Genomic DNA, 25,717 nt, shown 5'->3' on the forward strand with positions numbered 1-25,717 from the left:
CCAGCGCTTAGAACAGTGCTTGGCACATAGAAAGCGCTTAACAAATACCAACATTATTATCATTCATGTAGAGATGATAGTTGAAGAGTGGGTATGAATGAGTTCACAACGGGAGTGAGTATAGATGGAGAATTGAAGGGGACCATGAACTGACCCCTGAAGAACCTCTACAGTTAGGAGGTGGGAGGGGAAGGAGGAGACCACAAAGGAGACTGCGAATAAACGGCCTGAGAGATAAGAGAAAAATCAGGAGAGGGAGGAGTAATAATAATAATAATAATAATGTTGGTATTTGTTAAGTGCTTACTATGTGCAGAGCACTGTTCTAAGCGCTGGGGTAGACACAGGGGAATCAGGGAATCAGGTGGGGCTCACAGTCTTCATCCTCATTTTACAGATGAGGGAACTGAGGCACAGAGAAGTTAAGTGACTTGCCCACAGTCACACAGCTGAGAAGTGGCAGAGCTGGGATCAGTAAAGCCAAGGTTGTATCACGAGTTGAGGAGAAGGGGATGGTCGAGAGTGTCAAAGGCAGCAAAGAGGTCACGGAGGATTAGGAAGGAGGAGGAGCAGTTGGATATGACTAAAAGGAGGTCATTGGTGACCTTTGAGAGGGCAGTTTTAGTGGAGTGAAGGGGACGGAAGCAAGATTGGAGGGGGTCCAGGAGAGAGATGAAGGAGAGGAATTTGAGGCAGCAAGTGTACATGACACACTCCTGGAGTTTGGAAACGAAGGGTAGGAGGAGGGAGATGGGGTGATAAATGGAGGGGTCTGTCGGGTCAAGGGAGAGTTTTTTTAGGATGGGGGAGACATGGGCATGTTTGAAGGCTGTGGGGAAGAAGCCATTGGAGAGTGAGCGGTTGAAGATGGTAGTTAGGGAGGAAAGAAGGGAAGAGGTGAGAGTTTTTAAAAGGTGGAAAGGAATGGGGTCTGAAGCACATGTGCAGGGGTGGCACTTGAGAAGGGGGAGGAGATCTCTTCTGAAGATACTGCTTGGAAGGAATGGAAAGTAAAAGAGACGGTTGAGAGGAGGGGGGACAGAGAGGGAGAGGAGTGATTTTTGGGGAGCTCAGACCTGATGGTGTTAATTTTCCTAATGAAGTAGGTGGCCAGATCATTAGGGGTGAAGGAATGGGAGGCCCGGGGAGGGGGGATAGGGGGCCTGAGGTATCACCAATCAATTAATCAATGGCATTTATTCAGCACTTACTATATTCAGAGAAATGTATTAAGTGCTTGGAAGAGTACAATACAATAGAGACAGTAGGCATGTTCCCTGATTACAAAGTGCTTACCAACATTAAGGTAAATTTAGGTACCCAGTGGATGCTCAATAACTTTACTACTTCAAACATCCAACATTCAAGGTTACATTTATTTTTGATAAGTATTTTGTTCAAACTTCTGATTTGAGGAACTGCCCCTACATCACAAAAGTTAAACCATTACTATTGCACACATACACTAATTTTGCTATTTCTTTCTAAAAGACACAGTTTTTTAAATTGTTACACTTCTGTATGGAAATCCAGATGTGTTAAAAAAAAAAAGGAATATCCTTGCTAACAGGTACATATTCGGGCTCTGAAATATAAAAGAATCTTTCAAGATAAAAAAACCACTTCACTGATCTCAAATCTTAAAGTGTTAACACTATAATTATTTCCTATCAAATCAGGTCTCATATCTTTTCTCTTAAATAAAATATTCTCCCACTGACTGACAGCGAGGAACTTCATAATAATAATAATGTTGGTATTTGTTAAGCGCTTACTATGTGCCGAGCACTGTTCTAAGCGCTGGGGTAGACACAGGGGAATCAGGTTGTCCCACGTGGGGCTCACAGTCTTCATCCCCATTTTACAGATGAGGTAACTGAGGCACCGAGAAGTTAAGTGACTTGCCCAAAGTCACACTGCTGACAAATGGCCAAGCCGGGATTTGAACCCATGACCTCTGACTCCAAAGCCCGTGCTCTTTCCACTGAGCCACGCTGCTTCTCTAGCCACGCTGCTTCTCATAATGATAGCTAAAGCGTAGTATCTGTGTGTAAGTAAATGCACAAATAGAAAAATGAAGATTTATGAAAAATGCCATGGGGTGCAGTGCAAATCTCAATGGGATTGATCAGGAAACATCATTACAGAAACCTGCTGGAGATAATAGCGGAAGTTCCCTATTTAAGGGAGGAAAGACAAAAGAATTTATAAACACTTAGATTTCATTTTTCTAAACTCTCTTAATTCTTCCTCAAACCAGGATAGCTCCTCACTTCCAAGCAACCAGGGGTTAATATCAGCCAATGGATTTTTTGAGAAAGTCATGTGGTAAGCAGGGGCAGATAATATGAGCATAATATACCTTAAAATCTTCCTTAAATATACCTTAAATCATATTCTACAGTAGGATTTATTAGGATTCTCTTTAGCACCAATTGGATAGTTGGATAAAAACAAGTCACCAGCCAAATCAATCACCATCTCTGTGATAGATCTAAAGGTGATACCACACTACTTGTTTCCTATTTTTGGCCCTGACTAAAATCCATTGACCCTACCTCACTCTTCTCTTCTTGCCTTCCCTGTCTCCTTGTTAAATAACTCCACTGTAGTTCTCCGCATCCTGGGCAACAATCTCACCCTCTACCCTAAATCCCTCACCCACCTCTATATTTTTGGCCTATATGCTAAGATATTTTAATTCAGTATAACTCAAGTCATATTTCTAAGCTGAGACCTGGAAGTCACACAAGATGCTGTCATTTCTCTTCAAATTGACAGCGCTCCCCAGTTGGGGCTGTTAATGGCCTTTTTCTTAAGAACACAAACAAACAAATAAAAACAGCTCCTGGAAGTGCTCACTAACATCACACATGTACTCTGGCATGCGATATAATGTAGAGGGATACAGATATATTTTTTTAAGTCCATCCATTTCTGGCTGAAACAAACCAAACCTTGAGTGTTTTTCTGATTCAGCCTCACTTTCACCCCACCCCCCACTTGCTGCAGAACCACTGTGATTTTGGGCCCTGCACCTGAGGAGTACAACGTGGCTCCAGAAGCCTGTGGTAAAAGGAGGCTCAGCCCTGAAAATTAAAATATTGGATCTGAAGGCATCCAATTCTATAAATGTACCAGGCAGGTTACATACTAACTAAAACCCGGAAATTCCGCTATAAAACCTGAGGATTTTTATATCTCCCCCAATAATATGGCAGGGCAGGTGCAAGCTGCTTTAAGACTAGTTTGGCCTACTAAGGAATAGGGAAATAGGTAACCCACTGCTATTCAATTCAATTATATATACTTAGCGTTATTGCGTGCAAAGCAGTGCTCTGAAATAAACTCCTGAGAGCAACATTTTCCATAATTAAATGGTGCTTTTTAAAGACAACTGTGAAATTATGGAACATTTCCAAGTAGAGTGTAATCTAAAAACTAAATTTGACAACCTCTTGATTATAAAGATTTGCAATAGATAAACCAGGAAACCATTAGCAACATGACTGGTGGTACTTTGAATTAAACCACTTAACTGTTTCCATTTTGCTTGTTGATCTATGTAAAGTGTGTTTCTCCAAGGTTACATGTCAACAACCATGTTTTCCTCTGAAGGGCCCCGTCTCCCTCCAGAAGGTTAGAAAATGATGACTTTGCTTGGAAACAAAGTCATCTTGGCATCCAAAGTTCAGGCCAAACATACTAAATTAGCTAGTAGAAGAAACAAATCTACCAATCAACAAAGAATCCTGAAATTCCTGAGCAGCTTGGCAATTGTTATGGGTACCTAGGAATCTCACACATCTGTCAAGCTCTCTGCTTTTGAAAGTGAGAAATTAAGATTTTTTAAATATACTGGTAAATATAGGCCTGTAAATGTAAAACAAATGGACTAAATGTAGCACAGACTGATAGCTGAAATAGGAGAGGGTAAGGTTTCCAAAAGGAAAGATACTTAAAAGATAGTTGGATAATTGCTGAGGTCACTTTAGGGTTTGTGAGGAAATGTGATTAATTGAGCTTCTTGCAAATTCGGTAGCAGTGCCCAAAAGAAAAGTGTCAGTTTTTTGGGAAGTTTATTATAGGAGTGAAAAACTCAGCATTCACTAATATGGCTAATGATCCTTGGTTAGCAGTAATCAATATGACCACCAAACTGTGGAAAAAACAGAACACATTCCCTGAGAAACTATAACCCAGTTGGGATTTTTCTCTCTCATGATACCTTTTCATCACTACCTATTTCTTACTTGTGAAAATATGCTTAATAAGGAGTGTAATTACTAGCCCATAAGGCCAATTTTTTTAAAAATTCTATTTCTCAGCTAATATGCGAAAATACATGCACTGGACTGTTTAAGTACTTATTTGGGAAGGGAAAAACCACCAAACACTATATCAAATATACCAACTAAAGCTGCTAGAGAGCAGTTATTGGATTTCATATTTTGTTCAAGGTCATCTCTTGACCTTCTCTGCCCTAAATGGGCCAAGGGCTTGGGATGAGTCGTATGTTACACTTCAACCACAGAGATTCATCAAGGGAAAACTATTAGGCCTTGACAACAAAGCACTCACTGGAATCCCTTTGCGGATAGGGTTGCATCTCTTTGTAAAGTGCATATTCAGTATATTCACATTAGCTAGGACTTGAATGCAGGTCTTCCAATTCCCCCCATTTTAAGGGTTGTGGATCAGAAAACCTCTACTTGCTAAAAATTGTACCCTGCCAAGAATTCAACACTTCAACACTCCATCAACCAAGAAAATCTCATTCCTTATCTATTTTTATTATATGTACCCAAGCAACTAGTAGTGCTCTGCATACACAGTAGGTGCTCAATAAATTCTGATAATGGAGATTGGTACCCCATCGACAAGAATAAGGTCTTGTAGTTATCACTGTCAGGTAATACATTCCAAAAGGATTCACAAAGAGAAGAGTGGCACATAAATACCAAAATCTTTAGATGAAACAGCCTTTATCATAAATCCACTATGGCAGAACTGAATATAAAAAGTGACATTAAGCCTCTCTAAAATGTCACAGAGATGGTGCCACCGATCATCATATCCATCGGGATTACTGAATAAATGGATCAAAGCAGTGCACAGAATAAAATGGCTCAAGTTTGATGGTAACTTAATTACCATTAAAGTTATCTGTCACTGTCCTTAGAAGTCTTTCAAAGGAGAAACCCTCACAGATCTGTTATAATTCCGGTAATTTTTACGTATTTTCTATCCAAACCTAAGTGAAATCCGTAGCTAAACCCTTTTCAGGCAATTGTCAACTAATTTGACTCACACACTGGATTTATGTAGGGAAAACATGAGAGTCCTAAGAGGGGTGCGGGAGGTCACCAGGAAGTCCACAGAAGACATCATTTGCTGTACATGATTCTTCCTAGGACAGAGTCAAAATCTGGCAAGTTGAAACTTGTTTTCTTCACCTGTCTTAAAATCCTGAAGAGTCTGGGATCTGTAATAAGTGACATAAAACTCTGCAAATCTTTCAAGTTGACATGAGGCTCAGCTGGCATGCTAAATATGTGAGGAGAATAGCCTCTGGAGCAGTAAATCAAGCCTGTTGAGTGGTAAATCATGGACTGACAAAAGACAGGGCAGCCCAATGGCCCTCAGTGTAACATGACTCTATTTTGCATTCAGAAGGGCTGTAAAATTGAGTTTCAGGGGTTACAATTTGGCTTCTGGACTACAACAAAATAAAAGCCCATGGCTTCACCTAGCTACACACATCAGCAGTTTTGCAGTGTTATGAGGAGTACTTGCAGATAATAATATAGTGATAATGGCATTTGTTAAGTGCCTACTATGTGTGAAGCACTGTTCTAAGCGCTGGATGAAGACTGTTATGGGCAAGGAAGGTGGCTAACAACTCTGTCACACAGTACTCTTCCAAGCACTTAGTACACTGCTCTGCACACAGTAAGCACTCAAATCTGATTGATTGATTTCCAGAAAAGAAGTTAGGACAGAGAAGTAATGGGGCACAGGCAAAGTGGATTAAGCAAACATCAGTGAATTATTTAAAAAGAAAGTCAATTTGGGGAAAATGCATTTGCATTGATGATTACCATTCATAAATGAAATGTTACATGGATATCAGTAATAAGATATCTATCATAATAGATAAGGAGATAAAGTAAACCTAGAGCTGTTGTTACATTCAGTTTGGTATTTTTAACCTTTTCCCATGAAATTCTAAGATCAGTTCCTTGGCAGGATTAAGACGGTGGAGTTCTTTAATTGCCATATTCAAAGACGGGAGAAACTGACAAACTTGTACACACAGCTCAGTCAATAAATAGCCTAGAGGCTGAGACACCTAAAAACTTACCCATCTCCCCTTATCTGACCTAGGCTTTTAAGACTAATGGCAGCAATTACAACACAAATGTCCAGCATTGCCTACAATTACTGACTCTCAGGGGGGCTGAATATAATGAATAATTCATGAAACACATGCCATAAACCTCAGAGACATACATATACACAGCCAGAGCTAACAGAGCTCTTTGTTGTTATAAAAGTTTGTCACCTGCTGTTACCAGCTGCCACAGAGGAGCACTCTCTCTCTCTCTTCCTTTTTTATACTGGATATACAGGACCCATCTTTCATATTCTGGAATTTATTTGCTTAAGTTCAGGGAAGCCTCATGGTAAAGAAAGAGATCAAATGCAACTGAATATTTCAGGTACAACACCTCTTCTATTATATGATATTTTGAAATACATCAAGATTTCTCTTGCCTCATTTCCCAGCCTCCAACTTCTCCCACAATCCACTTCCAAACTTGCTATAATCTGTAGACTAGTACAAACTCACAAGAGCAGCAATGTTTGATAAAGCCTTTAAACTTTTTCAAGTGAGAAATATTTACATCTTTCCTTCTGACCGCTGACAGAGAAAACCCAAGAGGCTGTGTTTGGAGCATTTAGTTTTACATGTATGTGTTCCTATTTAAGGAATATTCTTCCTACATTTAAGCCTATGATTGCATTAATATATGATAAACTCAATCATATTTATTGAGTGCCTAGTGTGCAGAGCACTGTACTAAACTCATCTGGCTTCATTGTGCACATAGTGAGAATAGCCTCTAACTTGTGTTTTTTTTGGAGGCTGGACAGGTGAGGAAAGACTGGTTCTTGAGTCCTGGGACCCTCAGCTCTGAGATGTCTGCAAGTGTTATTTTTCTGAGTTTTAGACATTATAAGAATTAGGTAGCATTGGGCAGGTTCTAGACCCTGCGTCAGTCCAAGAGGTATCAAGAATTTTACTGTGGAAAAAAAGACAAAGCAAAATTAACAAACGAAGTTTAAAAACCAGTGCAGTGCACGCTTAAGCATTTTAAGTCTAAAGCAATAGCTCTCAGTGAAAAAATCAGTCCAGGTTTTCTAAAATGACAGGGAGGCCAAGCATCTCATATATCTCAGCATAAGTGGGAGATGGGTTCCCAAGGAAGACAAAACTAACCAAATTTGTGAAGGAGAAAGACCCAAGGAGAGTAGGGTGCCTGTCTGATGAAGTCATTTCAAGGACCTAAAATAGCCCAATTTTTCCAAAATCACTTTCAACTACAATCACAGCAGGATTCACAGCCAAAGATCTCTCTTGATGTGGAATCTTAGAAGTGACAAGCCCTCATGATCAGAGTTGAGCAATGCTAATTTGCTGATTATCTCAAAAGAAGGAATAAGGAGAACAGAAAGCATAATCAACATTTTCCTTAGTTACACCACAGCAATCATGAATCAGTAAAGCAAGCAAAACCTAAAGCCTGGCAAAAGAAAGAGAAAATAAGTCTGGAAGGGTGGGGGTATCGGGATAAAAGTGCATTCTTGAAGTCTGTTTTCTCCATACCTTTTCAAATTTTCTCAGCAACTCCCGTAAGCTGAAGTTGAGGCCAATCATCGTCCAGTATCCCTTTGAGCCTACATCTTTCTGGTAAAGTTTCTGCAGCCAACAGTCTACGATATCCAATAATCGTGTCTTTTCCAGCTATACTTTAAAACTCTTTGCAAAATGCCCCACAAGTCCCCCCCTTGAACTATATTCCATCAGGAGCAGCTTGCAATGAAACATTTTCATGATCTTGCTGTGTCCCCCTGTTTTCATGGACTGGGTAGTTCACAGTGGATACACCCGTTCCTATAGTTTCTGTTAACCAGGATCCATGAGGCTGGCATGCTCTCCTTTTTTCTCTAGACAGCCCAGGATTCTCTACTGATCACCTCACTAATGACCTGCAGGCCGCAACTGTTCTCTCCTGGGCCCCAAGCTCAACGTTTGGTCTCAATTACCCACAGAGAAGAAGTTATATCCTGGTGACTTGCAGGAGGGAGGGGAAAAAAAAGAAGAAAAATAAAAGACCTTAAGTATTACCAACTTCCTCCATTCAGAATAGTTTCCACCCCCAAAGAAAAAAAAGAAAAGGTTCTGGGTAAGGAGCCAGATTTGAAAGAGCAGCATTCGCAGAGTTAGAACGAGGCGAGGGGAACTCCCGTATGAAGAAACAGCACCAAATGGCTGGACAAGAGGCCACCCCTTCTCACTCGCACTCTCCCAGTCACCGGCAGTCTGGGGTTGCTATGGTAACAATCAAGCAAGTTTCAGTCCATTTCCCTCAGTCGGCCCAGCCTAGGGGATGCTGTCGTGCAACGGGACTATAGCCCATTAAAAAAGTTGTTTCATCGGTTAGTCTCCAAGCTCTGGCAGCAGATCGCACAGCCACCTCGGCCATGCTGGAGAGTAGTGGAGGCCTCAGCCGTCAGCAATTCCCTGGGCTGCTCTGACAGCAGTGTGGCAATCTACTTCTCTTTCCAGCCGTTGTTTATTATTTTAATCAGCATCCTCCCTTCCACCACCCCTCACGCTGCTCTGAAGTTAAGCACACTCCCACTTCCTGGAGGCCTCCCTGATCGTATTAGTACCTAAAAAAAAAAAACTCAATGTGGACCACACTTCCCAGAACTCTGTTTCCCAGCTGCTCCAATGCAAAGATGAAACAGGGAAAAAAAAAACAAACCACCCCACAAGCCTAACTTCTTAATTAAAAAAAAATTCACCTTTCCTTTTTTTAGGAGCAAGAACTGTAACCAATATAAATGGATTCCTTCCTCATTACTACAGATGAACATTTTTCAAATTGTTTGCATATGGAGCCTGTACTTATTGCAAGAGGAAACCTGACACCTGAAATTATTCTAAATTTTAAATAATCTCCACTGCAAACAGTTACACAGAATATTTGGCTCCATTTCCATGCCTTTAATGCAACTTAATACTAAGACAAATTGACATGCCTCATTTTACCAAAAATCTCAGGACAAATTGTATGTTTGAGGAGTTACATTATTCTCTTGATGATAATGTTAATTTTTGCTTTTTCCTTGCATCACATGGACATTTAATGTACTAAAAGAATAAAATCAAATTATTAATGACAATCTGCTCCCTAAACTCACCCTCCCAATGCTTCTGTGTAGAGGAGCCACAAATTTGTGTATTTCCCTCAGTGGGGAATAAAATCAGTGAGGCTATGGTGACTGTACTACGGTGAGTGAGGAAGTACACTGCAATCTGAAGTTCCGAGAGTTTCCAGTTTTCCTTTAAGGAATATCCAGGCGTCTAAACCCCCACCATATAGATAATCTGGTACCTGAGTTATAGTCCAGGAAGGCTCAACCCCAGGGAACCAGAAAGGGACTATTTTTCTTTTCGGGCCACGCGTGATTTGGGGGAAGGGTTGGAAAATAGGAAGACAAGGGAGGAAGGTCATTCAGTGAAGAGAGACCGAAGAGCAATCAAGGGTTAACTCTTGTTGGTGGAGTCTGTGGCAGCTCCACCTTAGTTTTGTCCCAGGGCTTCCCAACTGATTGCTAGATTGAGAAGGAGGAAGGGGAAAAGTTGCAGAGAGGAGAGATACTTCCGGACTTCTCCCAGATAAATTCTTGGTGGAAATTTACCCAAAGTTATCTTGTTTGGTGTAACCTACACTAAATGAGCTAAGCAGCAGATGGAGGGAAACCAAAGATGGCTGGCACAGAGGGAAAAAACCTTACTTGGGGTAAAGCCTACTACCAGACACTAACATCTCTCCAAGCCTGACCCAGGAAACATGAACCAATTTATGATGACTTGATACTTACTGGTGGACAGCTGCTTTAATTGAAATCTATGGGCATCTATGATCTTTATAAAGTAACCTAATCACATTAATTAACACCAACACAAGGAAGACCTTTATCTGACTAGGGTGACTTTTAGTTTCATGACCAAGCAAGAGAAAAAAAAAATGAAGTTATAAAAAAACTAGATATATTTCTAATGTATGATTATTGATGATATTCATCCAGCTTGTAACAAAACCAGAATCCTTCATTACTGTAATTACAAGGTAGTAGAGGAGTCCCATGAAAGGGCAGGTTCCTTGCCTTAAGTTTTCTTCCAAATACAAAAGTACTATAACTTGTGATGCGCTCTATATTGAATTTGTCTGTACACTGCTTTCATTTTTACTCATGAGAAGCAGCATGGGCTTTTAGATAGAGCAGCTGCCCTGTGAGTCAGAAGGACCTGAGTTCTAATCCCCGCTCCACCACTTTTCTGCTGTGTGACTGTGGGCAAACCACTTAACTTCTCTGTGCCTCAGTTACCTCATCAGTCAAATGGAAATGAAGACTACCAGCTCCATATGGGACATGAACTGTGTCTGATCTGACTTGCTTATATCTATCCCAGTACTTAGTACAGTGCTTGGCACACAGTGCTTAACAAATACAAAAAAAAAAAACAACGTTATTGACTGCATCTCATCTCAAACAAGAGCTAAAGTTAGATGTCTCAAGAAATTAGATGGCTCACAGGATTGGTAACAGAGGTATGAAGAGAAGAATATTGTATGTCATAACTTTCCCAAGGCCACAATGAACAAAACCTATTAAAATATGTCTACTCAATCACTTAGATGAAAAGGTTTCAGCTCAGTTCCCTAGGGGCATATGAATTTATTCCAAAATCCACCACCATCACTGGAAGAAGGAACTAGCATCCTTGCTGGATGCCTCAAATGAAGAGCCAAGAAATGAATGTGCTTCTAACTAAAGTCACACAGTTGGAGAAACTTTCTGCTGTTGTCCATGCTATATTTTCTGTGTAGTCTCAAATGCCGCATGCTGGGATTTTCAAAGGCAGCATTAAATAAACTTTCTAAACACACAAAAGAAAAAAAAACGGGGGGAGCAAATGGAACATATTCAGCTGGGCAAACTTCCAACTACTACCCACAGTGTTGGATTACTCTTCAGTGTGACGTGTATATGCATATCTTACCCTGCACCCTTATTGGAAAGATGAATGATTACTAATTCTGTTAGATACAGAATTGAGGAAGGGCCCCAGAACTATACTCTCCCTGTTCAAAAGAGTAAGGCAGCCTGGGGAATATTTAAGAGGAATCCTAGCATAAGTGAGCTACACTGTAGGTATGTCTCTAGATCTGATAGTCTCCTTGGGGTCTGTAAGGCCCAACAATGGAAAATTCCAAAATCTAAGGATGCCTGACCCAGGTAAAAAAACATGCTTCTTTATAATACAGATGGCAGTCATCTATTAAAATCTATAACTTTCCCACCTATATGCCCATCAGAGGATATTGCTTAGTTCAACTAAACTAAATAAATGTTACCCTATTGCTAAATGGTTAAAAACATTTTGCACAGCTAAAAATGGTGCAATTTTATTTTTTTTTCATTATAGGAGGGTAGGCATAAAGCAATGCACTTAATGCAGGGTTATCTTTTTAATTGTTTCAATTCTTAGCAGTTTGGAAGAGGGTGAAAATTTTAAAATATACTGCAAAACAATTACATCATAAGGGGATAGTGGGAATGTAACACTCATCCACTCAGTGAAGCACCAAACTGCTACATACTATTATACTCTCTTCAAGTAATGCACCATGGTGTAACTATATCTCATAATGAGGTGGTAAACAAAACGATGGTACTTGCTATTCAAACAACATGCCTCATATATATCTGCTTAATTCTTAATGACTTCAGTAAGTAGGTTCAAGGTTTCAAACAGGCTGATAACAAAAGCTGAACTTCTATACAACAAAATTGGAGCCCAATGAAAGCTTTAATAATTGAATGCCAGTACTACAAGTTGTGGAAATTCTGCCACTTTAGACATTTAGGTAAATATCTTCTAATGCCAATTTTCTAATGATGAAGCACCTTTATCACTATCAGGACTGGAATTGATCTTGCTAGTGAAATCAATCACTATCTCACAGGGGGAAAAAAAAGTCAATGTAATTCTAATGTGGGGACAAAAATTGGAATGCATTTGGCTTTTTACCCTGAATAATTTACATGCACTGGTTTCCTTTCATTCTATCATGACACATGACTCTATGAATTTTAGATAAAATTACAGATGGCATCAAATTCAAAAGTGCATAAGCTTCAATTTTATTAATAGATTTTAGAAAAAAATATATTTTTCTATATTTTATTTATAAAGTTTTAAATATCACATGACTTGATCCCATAATTTTCCCTGAAAAAACTGAATGTTTAATAATGTTAAAAAACACAATCATTACTTAGAAGCCATTTGATCAAACGTAAAACATATAGTAGCTCTCAACAACCAGACGTGTAGGAAAGTGAATTAGTGGAATGAATAAAATTCAAATTATTTAATAAAACCCACATTATGTCACAGAGAGGGAAAAAAATCTATCTGGATTTAGCAAGATCTTGAAAGGTAAAATGGAATCAAAATATGACTTCTAGGCATAAAACACAATTCTCAGTGCAATTTACATAGATTTCCACAGTTTATGTAATAATGTTCCAGGAGAATGAATTACATTCAGAGATTTCTTGCAAATACTAACAATCAGTATGCCCACAGCAGTGATGTAAATCCCTGTTAAAATTATCGAATAAAACCTATGCTGAAATACTGACCCTTCACTACAAACCATTTCAAAATAAGCCCAAATTGAATTTGATAATTAATGCAACCAGCAGCAAGTTTCTACTTCTGATCATCCACAAAAAACTAAAATGGAAGAAAGAAAGTTACTTGGGAGACTTAGAAGAAGCTTATAGGTCAATCGGTGGCGAAAGCTGATCAGTACATCATGGTTTTACGTAAAGATGAATGACTTTGGGCATGGGAAAACAAAAATCGCTTAGCCTAAATCAAATCTGCTTTCCCATTCTTGCAAAACCTCCATTTGCAGAACTAGTCTGTTCTAAAATGAAATACATTCAAAACTTTGCTTTTCTTCACTCTCCTTCTAAGGGAAGTTTGCAATTCAAAATAAAATGCAGCCAAGAAAGCCTTATCATTGTGTGACACTGCAACACTACAGTTTAGAGTACAACTCTAAACTCACTGTCCATTTATTAACTCTTACACCATGGTTCCATTAAGAGGGCTCTATTCAGTACATTACAGCTTTCTAGCTAATGCTAGCCAGCAGCCAAGTCTGCCAGCCAGTAGCCATTTAAGTGATATACAGCCCACAGGGACAAAAGGTCCAACCAAAAGATGGAAGGTTGAGCCCTCCCAATGAAGGGGGTAAATAACCTTTTATCACAGGAAATCTAAGTAATACAAACACCAAAAAGAGTTATGGAAAAATTAAATTAGCCAAATTAAAACATTTCAATAAAACTAAATAATGTCTTCTTTTGGTAATAGTTCTGTCAGTAGAAGAAGTAATGAGAAATGAAAGTTATGATGATTTATAAGAAGCAGTTTAAGGCTTTCTACAACTTTCCACAGCCCATGGCCGAAGGATTTTAGGACTGAAAATTCAAAAGGAATGAGGAGCTCTTTTCCTGCATTCTGCTGGTACACATCTGAACTGCCCACTCAAAAACAAAGGACATAACTCAGCAACTTTAAATATTTAATGATGAAGACAGCTCTTTATTAGAGAACACAAAGCCAAGTGAATGTTATGAAATTCCTTGATACTCCCCAGCAGAGGACAATGCTGATAAAATCTTAGGCAATAGACATGTTCAATTTGAAATGCAGCATTGAGCAAGTCTGTGAGATATGCAACAAAGTAATATGTCTTGAGTTAAAATTTTTCGACATACCTACATTTCCCTTCTCTGAGTCAATCAATCGAACAGTCATGTGCTCTCTATGCGCCAGGCACTCTACCAAGTGCTGGGGTAGATACAAATTAATCAGATTGGACAAAGTCCATGTCCCACTTAATAAGAATAATAATAATAATGGTACTTGCTAAGCAGTTAATATATGCCACACACTGTTTTAAGACCTGGGGAAAATACAAGTTAATATGAATTAACCAGGGTGGACCCAGTCCCTGTCCCACATGGGCATCATACTCTTATTCCCCATTTTACAGATGAGGTAACTGAGGCACAGAGAAGTGAAGTGAGCTGCCCAAGGTCACCCAGCAGACAAATGGCAGATATAGGATTAGAACCCAGGTCCTCCTGATTCCCAGGCTCGTGCTCTGTCCACTAAGCCATGCTGCTTCCCTGCAAGTCATGCTGTTTCCCTGCTTCACATGGGGCTCACAGTCTTAATTCTCATTTTACAGATGAGGTAACAGGCACAGAGAAGTGAAGTGACTTGCCCAAGGTCACACAACAGACAAGTGGAGAAGCAGTGATTAGAATTCAGGTCCTTCTGACTTCCAGACTAGCTCTCTATCCACTAGACCATGCTGCTTACTGTGTACAGAACTCTGTCCTCTAGAAATATAAAATAAGTTTTTTGGGCAGATTGATTAAATATCGCTTTTGGCCACTGTGAACATTAACTGGCAAGACAGTATTAGGATTGCTGAAGTGTACTTGCCAAGCGCTCTGCATACTTTAAGTGTTCAATAAATATGATTGAATGAATTAGGATCCAGCTAGTTCACTGGTGATGCGCACATCATACAGGGGTGAAAGTCAAAATATTTTCCACCTGAAATGCAGTGGTTGATAGCAACCTACACCCACAAGAGAGGGCTGCATGGTGAGAGAAGGTGACGGAGGGCCCCGAAGCCAGCCCACGACTGGAGAAAGAGGCTAGAACATGTATTTGGATCCTTGTGGATGGCTATTGGCCTCATCTCACCAGCAGAGGCCATGGAGTGAAGCTTCTATCTCAGCTCAACCTCCAACCCCTCCCCTTCTAGATCCAAGGGGACATAATAATAATAATAATGTTGGTATTTGTTAAGCGCTTACTATGTGCTGAGCACTGTTCTAAGCGCTGGGGTAGACACAGGGGAAACAGGTTGTCCCACGTGGGGCTCACAGTCTTAATCCCCATTCTACAGATGAGGGAACTGAGGCACACAGAAGTTAAGTGACTTGCCCACAGTCACACAGCTGACAAGTGGCAGAGCTGGGATTCGAACTCATGAGCCCTGACTCCAAAGCCCGTGCTCTTTCCAATGAGCCACGCTGCTTCTCTATGCGCCATGACATGCGCATGCACCATGACATGCAGCATGGGGCTTCAGGGCAGAGTAGAAATGGGAGAGGAGGGGCTGGCAGTGCTAGTGATCAATAGGGTGGGCCTGAGAGATGGGAAGCCATTACAGTCCATCCCATCCCAGGTCCACAAGGGGCAGGGCCATCGTGCAAGGGCTAGAAGGCCACCACAGTAAAACAGCTTTCATTCTTGACTGACCATTCTGGGAATCTTATTTTTACCACAACCAAGTTCTGGCTTTGGGCCAGTTTACTTCCAGTTTGGGCCTTAAAAGTTTCTGAAGAGTGGCTACTGGCTACTGCAAGGTGGGTGGAGAGTAAAAGCTCTTCATAGTCAAAGTAGAAATGTTGATTTTTTCCATCAGTGATATTTAGTGAGTGCTTATTATGTACAGATCCTGTACTAAGTGCCTGAGGGAGTACAACAGACATAATCCCTGTGCATAACGTCAATAATGGCATAGCCATAAACTACTAAAATAAACAACTCAGGAAATATTTCCAAACCTTGGCCTTTACCCTCAGTAGAAGTGTTTCAGAGCTTTCAAGCACATCAAAATGAATAAATCAGCATATCAGATTCTCTTTTTTGATGCTAGCCGGCTGATGGTTAATGAAGAGATGATCACTGTGGTTCACAACCATCTGTTCTCTGCCTTGTCATTCTACAGAAGAAGGCTTCAAAAAAGGGGATCCAAGGAAGAGCCCAGAAACAGAGAATTCATATAATGTTATGTCCAGAAGAGACCCAAGCAGGATTGGCAACCCAATATATTCCTCTGCCTTGTGATGCCTCCCATCTTTATTATTTATTTTTTTTACAATATATAAGCACTTACTATGCTCCAGGCACTGTTTTAAGTGCTGGGTTAGATACAAAGATACAAAGTACAAGTTGGAAACACAAGGGACTCACAGTGTTAATTCCGTTTTACAGGTGACATCACTGAAGCACAGAGTTAAATGATTTGTCCAAGGTCACACACCAGATACAAGGTGGAGCCATGGCAGAGTCAGGAACTTCAGACTTCTTCTGACTCCCAGGTCCATGCTCTATCCACTAGTATACGCTGCTTCTCTTTGCTTCCTTACCTCCATCATAAAGTCAGATTGGTCATTACATTTAGTCCCACAGCACTTACGCACCTATCCATAACTTATTTATATTAATGTCCATGTCCTCTAGATTGTAAACTCGTTGTGGGCAGGGAACTTATCTACCCACTCCGTGTAGTATACTCTTCCAAGTGCTTAGTGCAGTGCTCAGCACCCAGTAAGGGTAATACCACTGATTGATCATAACCTACCTGACCTGCTAGAACACTGAAGGGAATCACTAGCAAAGACCAATTCTGAGATCCAGGTGGCCTATTATATTCAGACTCAGATGAGTCCTGCTACACCTCTTTTTTTCTTCCTAACGCCATTTGGATTTTCTCTATGCTGCTTTTCCTCTTAGCCACACTAAGCCAGGTCTATCCCTCAAGCATGGCAACAGAAGAAACAAGAAACACCAAGACTATTTGAGAGAAAATAAAAAGTTAGAGAAGGAAATAGTTGATTTTGGCAAGAAAAAAAAGATGATGTAGAAATATGATTCACTCGCTCGGTATAATCCAAGTTCCTGGAAGACTATGAAAATATTGAACAAAAGGTGAGAAAAGTGTTCCCGGACCCAAAATGAAAGCAAGAGACTGGAGCATTCCACCCGGAAACTGCTGTTGGTAGCTTGGTCAAGATACTCTTGCATAAAATGTTCCAATAGTGAGCCACCTTTTAGCAAATGAACTTTACAAGTAAGACAGTACAAGTTTCAAGGAAGATGTGACTGATTTAACAGATTTCAAGAAAGCCATGAATTGACATTAACAGCAACCAACAAAAATTAAAATGATATTCCAAAAAATGAGGTTAAGGAATGACCCGCAGGTCAATTGGAAAACTGCTGATGAAAATCCAGATGATCCCTTCAATGCTCACAATGCAAACATCTGGTCCTGTATTATATACCTACTGCTTCAGATGACGATTGGGGCTGCAAGAAATGTAAATCTTTGCTCACTCTAATTATCTGTTTACAATTTTTAGGAATGAGCAGGGCCAGTGGGAAAGCACTTGCCTAGGAATCAGGGGATGCAAGTTCTAGTCCCAGCTCTACCACTGCCCTACTCTGTGACCTTACACAAGTCATAAAAACCTCTCTGTGCCTAAATTTCTTCATCTAAGAAGTGGATAACATTCTAGCTCTATGTCTAAGAATGTGAGCCCCAATCACTGCCTGATCTGATTATCTTGAACTGCTATGTCAGGGCTTACCACCGTGCTTGGTGCAGGTATATATTACCTATTATGTGATTTACATTATATATTTATTGAACACTTTCTAACTAAAAAGAAGAAATAATTGGTTAATGGCACAGCAAATAAAATACATGCCTGTCATTTTGGAATTACTATGCTAACTGATGGGCTTGAATGACACCAAACCAGTTTAGTGGGTGTTTGATGAGGATGAAGTGAGAAAAATAAAGGCTCGCTTACTAATTAACCACTGATCAACATACAGTATATGCTCATGCCTAGAGACTATCCATATGCCAAACTTTAATAATAATAATAATAATAATAATAATAATAATAATAATGGCATTTGTTAAGCACTTACAATGTGCAAAGCACTGGTCTAAGCGCTGGGAGGATACAAGGTGATCAGGTTGTCTCACATGGGGCTCACAATTTTCATCCTCATTTTATAGATGAAGTAACTGAGGCACAGAGAAGTGAAGTAACTTGCCCAAAGTCACACAGCTGACAAGCAGCGGATCCGGGATTTGAACCCATGACCTCTGGCTCCCCAGCCCATGCACTTTCCACTGAGCCACGGTGCTTCTCCAACGAGTGATATGGTCACAATTTTAAAAGTTATTTGACATAGAATTCATAACAAAAGTTAATGCTTATGAAGAAAAAAGGCTGCTAGCCAAACTAAAATAAAAATACAATTCCTGTGATTACCTGAGCCTACTCTCCATTAAATAGTCAATTATTTTATTTTAATGTCATTTGTTAAGCACTTACTATGTGTCAGTCACTGTACTAAGCACTGGTGTAGATACTAATTAATTAGGTACGACACAGTCCCTGTGTCCACAGAGGGCTCACATTCTTAATCCCCATTTTACAGATGAAGTAACTGAGGCACACAGAAGTGAAGTGACTTGCCAAAGTTATAGAGCAGATTAGTAACAGAGCTGGGATTAGAATCCAGGTACTTCTGACTCCTGGGCCCATGCTCTATCCACTAAACTATGCTGCTGTTCAATTTTGGTGAAAATTAATCCTAAGGATACTTCCATGGGAAATGCAAACCACTGATCAGGAGTCAGTCAATGAACCAATTAACTAGGACTGAAAAATCATGGGGATATTATTGCCATAGGATAAACAGATGAAGTTAATTTAGAAATTCTGGGGTGCCAATAGCAATTTACTCATTTCTTATAAGTCAGGGACATTGAAATAGTCTAATCCTTGACCATGTTAGAAGGTAAAATGAGAATAATGTGGATCTCAATTTGCTGCATCACCCTAAAAAGGGATACCTCAGTTGAATATTGAAGTTGTTGAAGCAGGGAAAAAAAAATTAAAATGGTTCCTTTCAAAGAAGTTATTCCTGATGAAGTTTTTGAATATCTAAATTGTGTAAATAAGTATTTTTTCATAGTATTTGATATGCACTTACTATGTGCCAAGCACTATACTAAGTGCTGAGGTAGATACAAGATAATCAGTTTGGACACCATCCATTTCCAACATGGGGCTCACCGTCTTTATCTCCATTTTATAGATGAGGTATAGTGATAAAGCAAAACACAAAAATCCATTTAATAAGGGACTGAAAAACCACATTTCTCAGGGTTTTCCACAAACTACTTTTCCCCCCTACATTTTGACTTTTTTCCTCTAATTGTAAAATTGGCCTAATTTTATACTTACACAAAATTAGATCGATTTAATGCTGGACACATGGGCTGCATAATGCTGCATCACTTAAAAATGCATAACTTAAAAAAGTTTAAAAAGTTAACTATTAACTTTCAGTAGTTATTAATGCTTTTATTAAGAAAAATAAATTACGCTTAATAATTACTCTTACCACCAGAAAATGTGCCAACATAACTCCTTTCTCTAGTATGTATTAAAGTTAAATCCAGGCAAAAATCTCATTTATATTCACTTTTGATTAAAAACAGAAAACATGTGGAACTTTCAAAGTAGTTACATTAACAAAAAGTGTCGGCATATTAGATTTTTATATAGCTTCCATTTGAGTATTTTAAGCTTGGGATGTAAACTGTCATACCAAAAATAAATTCTGAATGAATAGGACTATGGGATTAGGCATCAAGAACAACACTCAAGAATTAGTCCAACATTTAAAACCTGTTAACTTGAATTTATTTTCCAGGATTTGCTTATTAGTTGACTTCTCTGAGCTCATCGTTTTTAAAAATGGGTGAGATTTTAAATTCTATGTGAATTCTTAAATTTTTTCATGGAAGTGATGTTCTGGTTTTTAAATGAAACTTTCTGAAGGAAAATACATCTCTCAACATGGACACTGCAGAGAACAGTAATTATTTCAATGACAACAAAGACAAAATCAAAAATTTAGATTTCATTAAATTTCATTAGATTTCATTAAGCAGCAGCACAGCCTAGTGGAAAAAGCATGGGCCTGGGAGTTAGAGGATCTGGATTCTAATTCCAGCCCTGCCAATGCTTGCTGTGTGACCTTGGACAAGTCACAACTTCTCTGTGTTCATGGCCTGGGAAAACAGTATGGCCTGGGAAAACAGTGGCAAGAACATGGGCAAAGGATGCGGGTTCTTATCCCATGTCTGACACTTATCTATTGGGTGACCTTGGGCAAGTCACTTATCTCAGTGTCTTAGTTACCCCATCTGTAAAATGGGGATTAAGACTCTGAGCCCTACGTGGGACAGGGACTGTATCAAATCTGATTATCTTATATCTACCCTAGCACTTAGAATAGTGTTTGGCACATAGTAAGTGCTTAACAAATACCACTATTAATTATTATTATTATTCTCCCTCCTAGAGTGTGAGTTCCATGTGGGTCAGAAACTATGTCCAACCTAATTCACTTTTATCTACCCCAGTGTTTAGAACAGTGTTTGACACATAGTAAGGGGTTAACAAATAATATAAAAAATTAAATGAGTTCCCTTCAACCCATTACTATATCCACCTTTTATGGTACTGTCAAGCTAATGGAAACTATGATAAGACTAGCCAGTGGATATTCCACCCTTCCTGTGGCACTCGCCCCAAAAGGGCAGCACCTAGAACTAGATCTGGATTAGTTCTTAGCAGTCCAAGCAATAATCAATCAATGGTATTTATTAAGTGCTTACTGGGTACAGAGCACTGTACTAAGCGCTTGGGAGAGAACAATACAACACCACTGGTAGATATGTTCCCTACTCCAAGGCTTTGTATTGGGGTACAAAAAGGTTTTTTTCTCCCTTACTGTTCCTGGAATGAAGTACATCACCACATAGTCTAAACACTTAAGGGTCTAGCAAGACTGCTAGGTGCTAGGTGATAATAGCAAAAATAAATTCCTTTCTGGAGGTTACTCCTGACAATCTACCTTACTATTGATTACTGGAAACACCCCCAGGAATGAAGAGAATAAGAAATAGTCCATTCCATAGAAAAGAGTAAGTAAAATGGGCAAAACAGAATTGAAATGTCTCCTCCTGTTTGGAAGAAGAATATTCAGAAATGTTCCTTGTGTAAAAAGTGGCATGTAAAGAGTAGTTTCCGAGCCACTGGATTCCACTGGCTTCAGATGTAACTAACTCGACTCAGTTCTTGGAGCTGGTTTTCTTTTGGGGCTGCTGTGGGACAATCTTTTGTGTTCCTAATTTCACTGTATTATCTGTTATTTCAGACTTCCAGCTGTTTAAAGAAGAATTGGTTGCCTTCTAATTTATTAAGCTATTTTAGAGTTCTTTAAAAGCTGCATTAGATGAGGAACACCAAGATGTAGGCTAATTCTCCCAAGCAGTAGAATACAATGTCAAACTGCATTATTTACAACTCAGCCAGTCAAATTCTAATCTTTCATGTGACTCTTCTAAGGCTATGCATATTTAAAAAATACTTCAAAAACTTCAGCTGAGAGCCAAATAGCACTCTAAAGCAGTGATTACTACAACTCAACATAGGGTCCCTTAACCCAAGGTTTCACAAGAATTCAATCCCTACATTATATAAGAACTTGGTGAAGTATTGTTAAAACATTCATAATGCATTTTAAAATGTTTTTGAATGGTGTTTGTACCCCACAAGGGAAAGTGGTAGTTTTGAGCTTCACTCTGTTCAAAACAATTCCGTTAAATAATTTTGATACTAGAAAAGGTGGGACTTGCGACCTAATTCCATAAATAATTTCTCTCAATCAACAGGAGTACTAACAATATTTATTAAGTGCTTCCTATGTGCAAAACCACTGCTCTATATACTGGGAAATAATACACACGTTGAAATTTGATATGGTTCCCTGGCCCCCAAGGGCTCACAATCCAAGACTATAAGTGGGGAGATGGAAGTGGTGACAGACCCTGAGGAAAGATATAAGAATAAAAACACTAAAAAAAATACAAAAATAAAATAAAAAAGTAGTAAAGTATTAGGGCTAGAGAAACAGAATCTCAGGCTCCTCGAGACTGCCAAAAACTTCCCAACTTTATATATTTTATGGATAGTCTCATGCTGCTTCTTTATTTCCCATGTGGTGGTGGAGGGCAGGATGGGGATGAAGTCCCTCAATAAATACCACTGTTGTTGATGATGATGATGAAGACAGCATGAAGGATACTAGTATGGGTTGCCAGAGAGGCAGCAGAGTTCTTCAATGGGTGGGATGCCAAGGGGACAACTTTTACAGAGGTATAATGAGCAGAAGAGTAATGATTTCTACACCAGGAAATTTAGTGAACCTGAACACAATAAAGTAATAATAATAATAATGATGGTGATTTTCCCTGAAAGCACATATAGATTTAAAAAAGTAACTTGTAATTTGTAACTTGTAAAAAAGAAACTCATAACTAGAATTTAGTATTCACCTACACAGTGGCCCCTGTGATGAAATAAAATACTGATTTGGGATTCCAGGAAGATAAATGTAAATCTAGGCATATAGACCCTAATCTAGGTGGTAAAATTTCTGTGCACTCTAAGGATAATTATTGAAACTCTATTGAAACCAATATCAAGGAGAAAAATTTACTTAGTCTTATTATTGAAAAAGGCATTATGGAAAATTTTTAATTATTCACATTAATGAGGCCAGATATACACAGATAATCCAAATACTTTAAACCATTCACTTGAACCATCACGTTTTTCCAGAGACTTTAAAAGTATTTGGATCTCTATACAATAATCACATTAGACTCAGCCGGCAGAGGACACTTTTGAGAGTTAACTGAAGAAAAAATGCCTCCAATTAAAAGTTCAAGAAAGAAAATTACATGCCCAATTTAAAATATTTTTAATTAAATAATGCTCTGATTTTACTCAATTCAGGGCACCTAAAATTAAAATCCATTAAACACTTGAGGGAAATTGGAACAGTTAAATGAAGAACAGAATTTTTAAAACACATGACAAACTATCTCCCTTAACAAGACTGAATGAGGTTGAATTATAATACATGAATGATTTTAATACTATCATAATCTTCTATCCCAGGATTTGGAATTTTCCCAAAGAGAACTGGCAAATTAACACTATGGAGACAGAGATGGATCTGTTCCATGTTTTGCTGCAATACTTTGCTTTAGTGATCCATTCGAAATCAGACTAAACAGAAAAGAATATCTACCTTAGGTGTTTCCTTGCAAAAAAGAAGCTCACATGATTTTTAGTAAAATGCACCATGGAATCTGTTTTTATCAATTAATTCACAACTAAATATTCATGATCTTATTTTGCAATCAATCCATTAGTAGGCATTTATTGAATGCCCACTGAGTGTGAAGTATCCTTACTCATGACCTGAGATTATAGTCAAATTAGTAGGAATTTTTTGCATGCTTTTTAAGCATGAAGCTATCGTACTGAGCACTTGTGAGAATACAACCAGGGCAGACAGGCATTTAGTTTTCAGCTGGGCTGTCTCCTGTCCAGTACTGATAAGGACATGTGGGCTTTTAAGTTGTGCTTTTATTTTCAAAACTGAGTCTCTCTCCACAATAGCTCCTGCTACTGTGTTCCACAGACCTAGCATCAGCATGCATCCAGATCTGGGAGGAAAATGCAGGGATATGGGAAAAGCGGGGAATTTAGAGAATATGGGAGCAGAAAAACTCTCGGATCGAATGAGTAGCATGGCCTACTGGAAAAAGCACAGGCCTGGAAGTCAGAGGACCTGGGTTCTAGTGCCAGCTCTGCCACTTGCCTGCTGTGTGCCTTAATTTCTCTGTGCCTCAGATTCCTCATCTGTAAAATGGAGATTCAATACCTGTTAATAATAACAATAATAATAATAATAATGTTGGTATTTGTTAAGTGCTTACTATGTGCAGAGCGCTGTTCTAAGTATTGGGGTAGATACAGCGTAATCAGGTTGTCCCACGTGAGGCTCACAATCTTCACCCCATTTTACAGATGAGGTAACTAAGGCACAGAGAAGTGAAGTGACTTGTCACACAGCTGGCAAGTGGCAGAGCCAGGATCCGGACCCATGACCTCTTACTCCCAAGCCCGGATTCTTTCCACTGAGCCACGCGGGCCCCGTATGGGACAGGGGCCCAACCTGATTAACTTGTATCTAATCCAGTGCTTAGAGACATACTTGACATGTAGTAAGTGCTTCATAAATACCAAAATAGTAATAATAACAAGACTCAAATAAAATCAGCACAGCTTCATAAAATGGCACATATGACTTCTTGTGCCTCTCCTTGTATGATATGTAAGAGTGCCGTCAGTGTCCAACCCTAAGGACCCCAAATGCAAGACCCATGTTCTCCACCCTCAAAGGTTTTTCATTGTACAACTTTACTATTTCAACCAGTACCCTTGTCACAAATCTTCTTCAACCCTTAGGCCATTTAATCACTTTATTCCAATGACCTAGAGTTCTTCGCAACCCCTCCTGTCCCTCTTTTCTCCACCTGGATATGATGGCTTCCATTTTAAAGTCCACCTTTTTCAGAATTTGCCTCTGATTCTCTCATTGCTTTTGAATTCTACCCAGGTGTAATGAGCTAAAATGTGGGGTGGGTCACTAGATAGAGGTTAATTTCTGGGTTCTTTTCCTATTACTATTTTCCAAGCTGATTTAATCATGTGAAATGCAACAGATGGCCTGGCTAAACTACAAGATTTAGAGCTCTGAGAGGACCCACCACGAAGGCATCATGCATGCATGACTTCCTCTCCCACCAGACTGTTGAACAATAGCACCAGGAAATCCTGCCAATTCATTGAGCACTTACTGTGTGCAGAGCACTGTACTTAACGCTTGGTAAAGTACAATACTACAGTGTTGTAGATGTGATCCCTGCTCACAGGGAGCTTACTGTCTCCCTTCTCACCTCGCCTCCCAGGGCCCATATTCCAGATACACCTGGGGCTCATGGAGTCACGAGGGATTTAAATGGCAGTATACAATCTGTATACATTTTAGAACTTTGGGAAGCTCTGGTTGTGACTCCAGATTAACTACAAGGCGTCACTCTGAGGCCCCTATAAGTGCCCTTTAGCTGCACTGAATTTGTACCCTTTATTCACCCCATCCTCAACCCCACAGCACTAATGTACATATCCATAGTTCATCCATTTATATTAAAGTGTGTCTCCCCTTCTAGACAATCAGCTTATTGTGAGCAGGAAATGGGTCTACCGACTTGTTATATTGTACTCTCCCAAGCACTTAGTACACTGCTCAACACACAATAAGCGCTTGATAAAAAATATTTGATTGGATTCTGAACTTTGTCTTTTATGTTACATTATTTCAGCTATCCTGACACCAAACTCCTTCCAGTTTTATTCTTAGATTGTGAGACGTTGGAGGGCCAAAGATCATGTCCAGTGCACACCTGTGTTTTTTTGTTTATTGCACACTTAGTTCAGTGCATTGCACACA

At 39.3% G+C, this 25,717-nt stretch overlaps 1 protein-coding gene across 5 annotated transcripts in view; it reads right to left on the bottom strand.

The window, feature by feature from the left end:
• The window catches only part of UTRN (utrophin), a 609,179-nt gene that overhangs the window by 196,577 nt on the left and 386,885 nt on the right, over positions 1–25,717 (bottom strand). Inside the window, exon 1 of one of the 5 annotated variants that reach the window (XM_007656385.4) lies at positions 7,892–8,567. The exons of the other annotated variants lie outside the window; for them this stretch is intronic. Coding sequence (XP_007654575.1) covers positions 7,892–7,942 — 51 coding nt within the window. The 5' untranslated portion in view covers positions 7,943–8,567. Of the gene's footprint in view, positions 1–7,891; positions 8,568–25,717 lie in introns of those variants that run through there. 5 annotated transcript variants of the gene reach the window in all.

The sequence above is a fragment of the Ornithorhynchus anatinus genome, chromosome 2 (assembly GCF_004115215.2).
Source record: "Ornithorhynchus anatinus isolate Pmale09 chromosome 2, mOrnAna1.pri.v4, whole genome shotgun sequence".
In the NCBI taxonomy this organism is placed as follows: domain Eukaryota; kingdom Metazoa; phylum Chordata; class Mammalia; order Monotremata; family Ornithorhynchidae; genus Ornithorhynchus; species Ornithorhynchus anatinus.